Source organism: Drosophila arizonae, chromosome 5 (genome assembly GCF_054131065.1).
Source record: "Drosophila arizonae isolate 15081-1271.41 chromosome 5, UAZ_ARI_1.0, whole genome shotgun sequence".
NCBI classification, from domain to species: Eukaryota; Metazoa; Arthropoda; class Insecta; order Diptera; family Drosophilidae; genus Drosophila; species Drosophila arizonae.
Genome location: NC_142925.1, coordinates 17,202,918 through 17,215,355, shown reverse-complemented (window position 1 = coordinate 17,215,355; position 12,438 = coordinate 17,202,918). Strand labels below are relative to the sequence as shown.

Below are 12,438 nucleotides of genomic sequence, written 5' to 3'. Positions count from 1 at the left end.
ATAAATAAAATACACTAATACTGAAATACAATAAGTATATGAATATGTAAATGAAAAATTAATTAACGATTTATTAATATAAATTAATAAAAATAAAATATTAAAATTTGCACATAAAAAAATAATAACAATTTTATTTTTATCTACTTTGAAATATTTTTTTAAAATTAAAAATAGTTATTTTCGCTTTAAAATATTTACATTTTTCTTTTATAATTTTAATCTAAATCAAAAATTTTAATTTAATAAAAAAAAAAAAATATTTTATACATTTTATATATCAGCGAAAGATATAAAATATATATACTGTAGACAATAAGTAAAATATATTTTATCATATAAAATGATTCATAGAAGGAAAAATCATGAATATGAAATATAACATGATGAATCAACTGTACAACAACATAGCGTAGAATTATTGGAGTTGTCTTGGAGTTGCTACTCAAGTTGGCAGCACGCTTCTTAGTATACTCAAATTGGCAGTCCATGAGAGTGAGTCAAATATAACTGCTGCCGAATGTGATGTCGGGTGTTGCTGAGAGAGACTGAGATGGCATGTAGGCCTCATGTCGAAAATCAGTGTATGTGTGTGTTGTCTGTCGAAGAAGAAGCTGCCAGAAGCAGCTATTTTGTGGTGATATTAACTGAATTGTAGAACAGCTACACATCAGTCGCTCTTAATAGAGCATATTTATACATTGGAATAAATATGGAAAGTGAACATCGTGAGCATTCCATATATTTGCTTACTCTACATAGACTACGAAATTCCAGCCGTTGACATTTTCATAAAGCCCCAACAAATATCAATACTCAGTTGTGCCAAAAGTTGAATTTAAATTTATATTTCTGGCTCGCAGCGTGAATTCCTGAATTCCTGAGCACAGTTTCACTGCCAGAGGCAATATGAGCAGCACAAAAAATGATTATGCAACGCGTTTTGTTTGTTCCTTAGCTTGTGCAGCTTTAATGAACATTAAAGCGTCAATAAATGACAATGTTCCACTGACAGCGGACAGGACATCGCACAGGATTCCCATTACGGATGCTGGTTAGTTGGCAAAATAACAAAAACTTTTAGCCAGACGATTCGGGTCACATTTGAGAAGAACCCAAAAAAAAAAAAAAAAGAAAACTCACCATGCGTTTTCATATTTTATGACAACATACAAAAAAGAAACTGATGTGCCAATATCTCTCTATATGCATATATAGATTTATATATATATATACACATATATGTATATAGTTAACGCTTTTGGCCAACTCACCTGGAGCAGCAGCCGTTCATCGGCCCAAATGGCGGCCTGTTTCCAATCGATTTTCGATTCAAATGGCAATACCCAGGCATTGGACAATAGCACCGGGATGCAGCCCGCCTGCAACGCTTCGAGAAATCTACGAAAAAAAAAAAAAACAAATGATATAAAAAACACAATTTATATATACATATACATATGTGTGCAAGACAGAGAGAGAGAGAGAGTGAGATGCAGAGCGAGGGACACAGATTAAAATGAAATGGGCATGAACTGCGAAATGAAAATTGTTTTTCATTTTGTTTTCCTCCCGCTTGTCTCACCTGAAGGAGCCCAGGCGTCGTCCCCGTGGCACCAAGCAAAACGTCGAATTCTGGAGCAGCGTCCCATAGTCGTATCTGAAATGAACAAGGCGAGAAAAAGGTCAGTAAGGAATGGAATGAGAAAAGCGAGAGAGGGAGAGACAGAGAGCGGGCGAATACGGGCCGAAGACAAGTGGAAGAAGAGTGAGGATGTAAATTAGTGCGAGTCCAGGAGTTGTACATATAATACCATTGTGCAGCAATTAATTGAACAATGAGCTTGTCGCTTTTGTGTGGCACGTTAAATGGATGGTAAGCGAATGGGGGCAGCTGTTGAGGAGCTGCATTCATTTAAATAGTCAAGTGAGCATGCAGAATGCTTCTTGAAACCAAAGAGAGGCGGGTGGCCAGGAATATGCAAATATTCACGAAAGACCAGACGCTGAATACCCTTCAAAAGGGTTTTTCTTTTAATTTTATTTCACTACATTTTTTTAAAATAAAAATAATTACTAAATATTTTATATTTTTATTATTTAGTTTTATAATATTTTATCAAGAACAATATTTTAATACAAATAATTATAAAATATTTTATATTTTAATTTTAAAAAATTTTAATGTTTTAGTTTTTTAATTTTATATAAATTCAATATTATAATAAAAATAATAATTAATTAATAGCTAATTTTTTATTTTTCAAAAAATTTAAATGTTTCAGTTTTTAAGTTATTATTATAATTAAGTATTATATTAATATATAACTACAATTTTGTAATTAAAATAATTATTTAGCATTTTATATTTTACTTTTTTAGCATTTAATATATTTTTATTTATAAACATAAATTTCACATTGAAACAAAATTCCCTTTCATTAAATAAAATTCTTATTTAAAGGTAACAAAATCAATATTTTATTTTAATTACAATATTGTAATATATATTATGTATTTCATTCTTTAATTTCTTCGCCCTAAGCTTCTTAGTTTCTGCACGAAAAATTGAATAAATACCTATTAAATATTGTAACAACATTTGAGTTTATATAATACCTCAATACCATTTATCAACAATTGAAATTAAGAACATGAGCTCTTTTGGGCCTTACATCTCAATGCTTTAACTATCAGTTAAGCATCTAGCATTAATTTGCATAAATTCAAACGTATTTACTTCTGTCATTATATTTGCCAATTAACTAGCTTAATATATATGTATAAATGCAATGCAATTAAGTCGCATTAAGATAGACTCTGCTATGGACATATTATAAGCCATTTGCAAGTCTGGCAGCGCGCTATCAATAAAGCACAGTTATATGTATACATTATAATCTGAATTGAGTACAATAGTATTGCGTGACTTATGAGCTGCAGTGTGAGTATTTATTTATAAGGGCGTATGCTTAACCTTTGCCCCAATAACTCATGCTCTCGGCACAAAACACAATTTCAACATCGAATTCAAGTGGACAATGGCGCAATCCCTGCTTGCTGCTGATTTCAGCTTTAATTCCAAATCAAAGCAGCAAAGCTGCATATTAAGCATACGCCATGTAGCTCAAACAGTGCGGCAGGTACTGTGCGTGTGTACGAGAGTGTGTGTGCCGATGGATAGACCACCGCAGTTGTTGCTCTTCCCCGTAGGCCCCCTCTGGCCCAGCCAGCGCGCTTCCCCTTTCATCCGTTAACAAGTTAAGTTGCGCGTAAAATTACATGTAGTGAGGCATGTTGCCACGCCCACTCTAGCCCACCGGCCAACAATTGAAAGCAGTCCAACTGGTCAGCAATTTGAGCTTCTCCATTGGCGTTGCCGTTCCTGCTACTGCCGTTGCTCCAGCTCCAGCTACAATTTTAAAGCGAATTCAGCAGAAAGTTTATTTAGAAAAGTGCAGGCGCAGCGTATTCGTATTGCATTGACAACAGCAAACATAATGGAAGGTTAGGGTAACTGTTCGTACCATCGCCACCAAGGATGGCCGCAATCAGCAGCACTCGTGCTTGGTGGCCCGGAGCGGGGCGAGGGCGAGAAATAATGCACAGCCTGTGACCTGGCCACGGCTTATGAATAATCTTGAGTAAACAACATAAATTGCATGCTGCCTCTGTTTTTACGCTAAAAAATTACATAGCCAAATGCATAGGCGGTCCGTTGCCCAGCTGCCCGGCCAGCCAAGCGCCTAGCCACCCAACCACCCAACCACCCATTGGGCAAAAGTCATTTGTAAGCAACAGACATTGGCTACAGCAACAGGAATAGAAAACCAACCGGGAATTGCAGAAGATGGAATGCTCTTAAAACGTAAAAAACAAAAAAGGTGAAAACCATTTTAAGAAAAATAAAAAATACCATAAAGAAAACTTGAATATAATATTTAATATTAAATTGCTTTAAATTATTAAAAAAAAAATAAGTAAATAATAAAATAGTATAAAATAATTATTATTTTTATTCAGAAAAAGGAATACCTTAAAATAATTAATTACTTTAATTGACATTTATGACATTTTATTACTTAAATATTATTAGTTAATATTATAAACAAATTGAAAAATAATAATTTTTAGTGATGAAAAATAAATACCCTTCTTTTAATATATAAATTAAATTAAGTAAGAAAGTTGAGCCTTTGTAACGTTATATTTTATATTTATATTTATAATATTTTAATTAATTAAATTGATATTTACGACAAATTATTAAATTAGTTAAATATTATATATATTTCACGACACGATAGTTAATATAACGAAGTAGTTAGTCTAATTAACAATTTGGCGTTAAAAAGAAAAAACACATAACACTGTTGACTCTTCTCTTGGTATGTATATTATAAAAAGTTTTAGCTGATAGCAAATAATTTGAAATTCTTTTGGATCATTTTTCCATTTCTTGAACATCAAATCAAATGGCAAATCCCCGCACATCTTATACATATTTTGTTAGGCTCTGTGGAATAGAGCGTGTTGTTAGAGTATTCCACGCATATTTCTATTTACATATTCCCTTGGCTTTACTCACGTTTTCTGGCTGAAAATAATATTTCATCAGGCTGCTGCGTTGTGAATCACGAATCATTTGTGAAAATTGCGTGCATTCGTTAAGTTAACTTGAATAATATTTAAGATATTTTTGCTCAAAAGTCATGCACAGCATGCGGATGCCCCTGAGGGAATACACTTGCTCTCACGTTTTCCGTGCTTGCTGTGACTGATATATACATACATACATATATATATGAATGTGTATATATGGCATCTCTGCCTATGGTGCACAGGTCACTGCATCTCCCTGGCAGCCAAACCATCAGCTGCCATCGAATTCCCCATCTACAGATCCTTCTTGTTTGGCTCTGCACTTGTTAGCTACTTGTTTAAGCAATTAGCAGCCGCTAACAGTGCCTCATGTTGCACAGTGTTCATGTTGCTGTTGCTGTTGTTGTTGTTGTTTTGTTGATGCTCGCCGAGCTGAACTTTAATTAAATGATTTTTAGCTTCGCCAAGTTGAACGAATTGTTTAGTTCAGCTCTGTCCATGTTGGACACCATACGAGCTAAACTTTTGCTATTTACACGCATTGTTGTTGTCGTTGTCGTTGTTGTTGTTGCTGCAGCCAAAGTTCGCTGAACGTTCGTTCGTTTTGGCCCCACAGTGGCGGCCACTTCATTAGCCGTTGTGGCGCCAAGCCTTATGCTAAGGCAAACTGCATCAAATTAAATTCACTGCAGTTCTTTGAGTTAGGCAACTGCTGCTCATAAGCTTCAACTCTAATTTATAGCTTCAGGTTATCGAATAGTTGAAATTAAACAATGTATTGAGTATAAAGTGAATGTTGATGGTGACTGATTTAATTTGATGGCATTATGCAAAATAAAACCGGAAAGAACTGTGATTAAATGTAAAAATATTATTGAATATATGTAGATATTGATGTAGTCATTCGATATTTAGCTTTTATACTGGACTCACTCTCTATGTGGTATGTATGTATGTATATATAGTATATAATAAGTGAAAAGTGCATCAGTAAAAATTCAATTATATATTAATTTATTTATTAAAATTATCGCAAAGCGAAGTATTTGAAAAAGAATTTTATGTAAATATATTTAAAATATATTTTAGAAACAATTGCAAATATACGTTTTATAAATAAATTTATAAATATAAGCTCAAGATTTACTGTATTTTATATAGAATTAATACTTTAATTAATTGGAGTTAATACACTAATTATTTGCATATAAAGGACAGGGAATCTTGAGCTTATATATATATACATATATGTTTATTTTAAATATATATATCTGGCATTGTTTTTATTAAAATATTGTATGTATCAAGCTCGTTTATCATACTCGCATTGCTATTTTCATAAACACAGCTATACATAATCGCAACGATGAGAGCTCCCCTCGATAGAGTCAACATCTATAACAGCTAAAGGTGTTAAACATATACATATATGTATATACATATATATGAAGCACAATATTTCGTCTTTGGTTTTCTTTTCAGCTTTAGCTTTTCAAATGCTGCAGCTGGTTGCATGAGTTAGGGTGTATCACCCAGTGGGCAATGCCCGCCCAGAGCCACTCTTAAAAGTTTTATGAGAAAATATGAATGCGCATAGGTGAAAAATCTGAATGGGCGCACGCCTGCATACACGAAATAAATATTTATTTGCATTCATGTTGATATATGTATATACTTTAAAGTCAAATAAAACGAAATAAAAGCGAATATTTCAAGCAACACTTTCTATAGTTGAATTTGGAGTTGAAAATAAATTAAGATATTTGACATTTCAATTGAAAATCTGAATACTTGACATGAATATGAATAGTGCATAAAATCTGATAACAGTTATTTGCAATAAAAACGTCCCTCACACATTTATATTTCATTCTCAGACACCGTTCCCTTTATTTATTTTATTTAAATTTCCTGACATTAGCTCTAACTTTTGTTTATTTAAATATTTGTCTTCAAACAACAAACATCTTGCAAATCCTATTTCAATAAAGAGAAAGAGAGAGTGAGAGAGAGAGAGAGAGAGGGAGAGAAAAAAGCGAGAGCTGTTCACACAAAACACGTAACCTTTATTACTTTCTCCACTCACCTTGACTGACACGCTCACACACATTCTAACTTCTAATTAATTTGCCAACACTTTGCATAGCATTTCATAATTTAAAAGCCAGCCCACAAACACATAAAGCTCACAACATATTCAAACACTCATACACACATACACTCCCACACACACACACACACACATACAAATGTAGCACGAGCTGGGCGCTCAGTCTCTTCATGTCAATTGCTTTACTTTGCTGCTGTCAAGGCCAACAAAATTAACATAACGAATGACAGGGAGTAGCAGCAGCAACAGCAGGAGGAGGAGCAGGAGGAGCACCTCTTCGAGCTGTGAGTCCAGTCCAGTTGCCAACTGCACAGCGGGCACATAATTTGAGTGGTTTCCAGCTGTCAAAGCTGGCTCTGGCCAGCGCCAGGTATGATAATTTTCCGCTACTCCTTACCTATATATATAGGTATATATACATTTGTTTGTTTTTGCTGTTTGCAAAAAACCAGGTAAAAGCCCATTGACTGACAGACCGATCCACTGACTGGCATTATGATTTTAGCATTGGCCAACAAAAAAAGGTCGAGACACTTGATCTTTGACAGCTGAGCGCTTAGATTTTAGCCATGAAAAAAATTACAATATATATAGCTAAAAATCAAAGTTGAACACAGAAAGAAAAGTAAAACGAAATTGTAGCAAATATATTCATAGCAGTTTTAGAGGCTGACCAAATAACAGCAATAGGAAATAAATTTACAATAAGATTAAGTTGGTTTAATACATTAAATTGTTTTTTTTTTTTTTTTATTTATTTATTTTTTTTTTTTTTTTGTTTTATTTTGAAGCTACATCTATGCCATTATGTAAATTAATCTTTAGCTTTTTATTTTTATATGACCCATCTCAATATGTGAAGTGTCTTTTCAGCCTTAGCCACGTGAATTGTGGAATCAAGATTTTTAGCTTAACTTAAGCTTTAGCTAAAGAACTTACGCCGGACTTGCGCCAAAGAAAGTAATCGAAGTGTGTCAGATATCAAGCCAATTGATAAGCCCACTTTAAGAAAGCTAAGCTAATAAATTATACCTTTCAGCGCTGTTTTGTTTGTGGAGCCTTAATTTCACTCAAGTTACTTTCATTTATCAAGTCATTTGCTTATGCTTCATGTAATTTATAATTAAGGGCAAAATTCGTTTTCTTTTAAAAATAAAACTATTTTTTTTTTCATTAGGATTTACCAGCATTTAAAGATATAAAGAATGCAACATAGAATTGCTAAATAATGATTTACTAAAATATAGTAAATGACAATCAAATTCACCTTAATTAATCTTGACATATAAAATATATATTTGCACAGGCAAAAATGCATAAGAAACTAATTTTAAATGCCGATAGTAAATAATAATTATAAAATCTCTGCAAATGCCAGCCAAGACTTTTATTTAATAAAATTTCCTTAAGCAGCATATATTTCAAAGCAATTTGATACATTTATTTAATGAATTTTCTTTAAGCGAAATCTATTTCCCTCACTGTGTGCTTTGTCAAGCCCAGGCATCACTTACATCGCCAATTGCTATGATAGGTTTCTCAATTTTTCGCTCCTGCCTCACCTAGCTGAACGTGAGTGTTCATTGCTTTTTGGTCTGTCAACAGCTCAGTCAAAGTGCGTGTTCGTTCAGGTTTGCATCGCAATTCCTTGATTGCAATGCGAGCTCTAGGCCGATTGCTTGTCAGCTGCAGCAGCAGCAGCGGCAACGAATGCAAAATTAATTAAAAACAAAACAAAGAGAAAACCTATATCCAGCAAAAGGAAAAATTCACACACACATACACCCACACAACTAAAGTGAGTTCAGTGTAACTTGAAGCCGAAGCTTCACGCGCTTTAACTGATGAAAAATAAGTGAGTGGCAAATGCATGCGCGAGAGGGAGATAACCGAGCGCAAGGAAATTGCGATGAATTTCAATGAAAATTGCATTTTTAAAAGCAGCGTTTGAAATAAAGACAATTTTGTCGCACAGCTTGGGAAGTGGCGGGCAAACCTTAAAAACAAACGAACGCGAAACAAACAAACAGCCCAGACAAAAAACCCAAACACAATGGCCCACAGCAGTGAGTGCAAGGGAGCTGCAAATACGGGAGGGAAAGCGCTGCAAAAGCAGCTGTAAAAAGTTACAAATGCCATTGTTTGTGCAAGGAGCAGCAGCAGCAGCAGCAGGAGTAGCAGCAGCAGCAGCAGAACAAGCGCTGCCATTAAATATGGCGCATTAGTTACAAGAGCAAAGCGCAGGAAGGCAGCTCTCTCTCTTTCTCTCTCCCTCTCTCAGTCGCTATTCAACTCTATAGCCATTGCTTGGCCGCCTGCCTGCTCTTGTCGCCAGCTTGTGATAATGGCTCATAATGAATACAGTAGACCGCACTAAGACGTTTTTTGGGCCAGGCTACAAACTAAAGACCAAGTCAAGGCATTAAAATGCAGCACACAGTGCGTATGAGCAATGCTCGCAGAGCTGCGAAGGGCTGAAGGAAATTTGTGAAAATTCGCAAGGCACGAACATGCTCAACTTGACACAGTGAATATTTATTAAAATAAATAAATAAACAAGGGAAATTGAATAATAAAAGGAAATTAGTTGTAAAGAAAATAATTGAAAATTGGTGTTTAAATATATAACAAAAATATATATTTATATTATTTCATTACACTTAATATTTATACATTAATTATTATACATTTTTAAATATAATAAAATATATTTTTTTTAAATTAATTAATTGCAAAAAATGTAAGTCAAATAATATTTTAATTTTTTTTATTAATATACTTAAATTCATAAACAAATATATCAAAACTATTTATTTTTAATAAAATATTCAAAAATTATTATTTTACCATATTATTTTACATTAGTATTTATTAAGTATTAAATAATATATTCAATCATTTCGTTTTTAAATATAAGCCAATATGTATATTTAAAAAAATAATAAAAGAAAAATGAATTTAAATTATTTTTTTGTTTTTCTTATTATTATTGAAAACAATAATTTCATTTTATTGTGTACAGGGTATCACAGCACACAATACTTCTTCATTATTGTAGTTCATGAATTTTTAAGATAAAAACTTTCTTGGTTTTCATTTATTATTAAACATATTTAAAATTTGTTGTTTTGATCCTAGCAACGAGTTCCTTGAAAATTACTTGAATCCCAACTTAAACGTCTCGGGCAACTGAACATTTGGACAACAACATGACCAGCGATTTCCAGGAATATTTTATGGTCGACTGCGAGCACAACTTGGCGACATCCAAAAAGGTAGAGCCGTATATACATACATACACATATACATATATATGCTATAGTTGAGAGCGAAAGCGGCGCCAAAGCGAAGAGTGTAAAAAATGGAATTGCCACTCAAAGAAATTGCAATGGGCCACTAGCACAACGTGCTGCTACCTGGACCCCATTCTGGAGCTGAACTACCTGCCTACCTACCTTGCCTGGCTGGCCTGCCCGGCAAGTGTGTCGCCTTTAAAGTGATTTATGTGGAAATCTGAGATTAACGTGTAAAGTGCCGGGGGTAAGAAGCAAACGCGCAGATGGCAAAGGCAAACGGGCGCCAAAAGTTTGCCAGGACCAAGCCGAAGCCCAAGCCTGGCCTGCCTCTAGGTCTACCACTGCACCCTGTTGATAATGATGATAGTGCTGCGTACAAAAATTTATTACTCTGGAAATTGCATTATGAAAAATGCATAAAATATCCAGGCAGCTCACGAGCCGGCTTGGCACTTGTAATTATGTGAAATGCCCATATTTAAATTAAATTAAATGAAAATCAAGTGCTTTGGCCATTTAGCAATGCATTTTTTTTTTTATGTTTGTCATAAATCAAGCAATAAACATTAGAGATTTATGAGAATTTTTAGTTTTTTTGTTGTATAAAGTTTAACAATTTAAAATATTTATTCATAATTTTATATAACATTTATTAGTAAACATAAATGTAAACCAAATTATGACTGATTTTGTTCTATATTTTTATATATGTGTGTGTTAATGCTATATAAAGCTTTATTTCTTCTGTCCATTCTCTCGTGTTATACTCTCATAACTTTAATATATAGTAGTTATTACAAACTTTCGCAATTATTTATTAAACTTATGCTTGCTGGGATAAGCTTTTAGGATCTGAGCAAACGCAACACGGTCTGGAAAAGAGCACACATTACAGAGGCGCTTAAAATGTAGTTACTACTACAGTTCAGGCATGATATTAACTAAATAAGAAATTTTAAATATAAATACATACTTATTTACATACATAATATGTGTATATTTATTATATTTACATAAGTATATATGAATGTAGAATGAATTTCATTTTCTTGCAAACTCAATTGGCATCACAGAGTCATTCAATTTTCTCTTATTTAATTATGCTCTGAATGCAGAGAGTCACAAATTACTTTTATCGTTTCTCTTTTCATAAGCAGATTAAAAGTTTTTGTCTCTCGCTCTGCCCCTACGCTCCTGCTTTAGGTTCGGTTCGATCTAATTTTGATTGCGCCACATTCCACCGAAGTCTCTCACTCACTCACGATCTTCGCTCTCTGCACGACTTTTACGATTACCATTTGCCGTTGTCATTGGCTCCTTCATTCGCTCTCCCACGAAACTCGCTGCGAGCACGATTGGCTGTTGCTCTGAGCCTCTCTTCCTTCTGCACATCATGCTACTTTACAGAGGCTCAAGCTAATGTTATGATAACATTTAATGTTAATCAGTCTTCGTCCTCTGCAAATGGCATGTTAAGCTACTCAATCAACGATGCTGCTGTCCGAATGGCCTAAGCAGCCGTCTCGTTCTCACTCAGTAACAACCGAACATATGTTCGGTAAGAGAAAGCACTGACTCTCTCTCTCTCTCTAACTCTCTAGACGCAAACGTAGTCAGATTATGTTATCTTACTTATTTGCTACAGCTGCAACTAGGTATTGGCAAACTTAGAGAATAAATACTTTTTACAATGCAACATATACTAAATTATAAATATATAAATAAAATATATCTACTCTAGTCACATTGACCATTTTCATAAATAAACAGCAGGGTATTATAATCAATTCAATGCGCAACAATCTTGAAAAACGGCATTAAAAAGTCTGTAAAATTAAAAACTTGGCAAATTGTTCGGTCAAATTAAAGAAACGAAAAGCCAAAAAAAAAAGAGCGAAAAACTTTTTGTGTATGACCTTGTTAGGGTTGCAAGCTGGGCGTAAGCCGTTAAGACATACTCACACACACACAGAGAGAGAAACGTCTTACATGCTGCAACACGTTGCCAGCGTCGCGTCGTCGCCTGCTGCTTCCAGTGGCAGTGCCAACATGTCGTATACGTAATGGCAGCGGAAACGTTTCATCGCGTTGCAATTCGCTACGCTGCGCTGCGTTGCGTTGCGCCTGCTGTCAAATTGTGTGCGAAAATAAAATGAGGCAAAAGAGCAAAGGAGAGAACAAACTCAACTTTTGTCAAGGACATTTTCGCCATAGTGTCTCATTATTTTTCATATTTCCTTTTAGCGGCCAAACACCGAAATAGCTGCCTGAGACATGCGCCCAAAAGACGCATAGTATCAAAGCGCCCCAAACTTGTTTCAGTTGCCAGCCACGCCCACCCTCATCATTGGAATGATGCACGCCTTTGCCATATTAGTAGCCAAGAGGCGTCTCCCAACACCAACAACAGAAACATGACAACTTTCGTCA

General features: G+C 34.3%; 1 protein-coding gene across 1 annotated transcript in view; it reads right to left on the bottom strand.

The window, feature by feature from the left end:
- ttv (exostosin glycosyltransferase 1 ttv) overlaps window positions 1-12,438 on the bottom strand; it is a 90,971-nt gene that overhangs the window by 35,038 nt on the left and 43,495 nt on the right. Inside the window, exons 3-4 of the mRNA XM_018010617.2 lie at window positions 1,586-1,660; window positions 1,275-1,401 (exon numbers count right to left, since the gene is read on the bottom strand). Of these exons, the coding sequence (XP_017866106.1) occupies window positions 1,275-1,401; window positions 1,586-1,660 (202 nt within the window). The remainder of the gene's footprint in view (window positions 1-1,274; window positions 1,402-1,585; window positions 1,661-12,438) is intronic.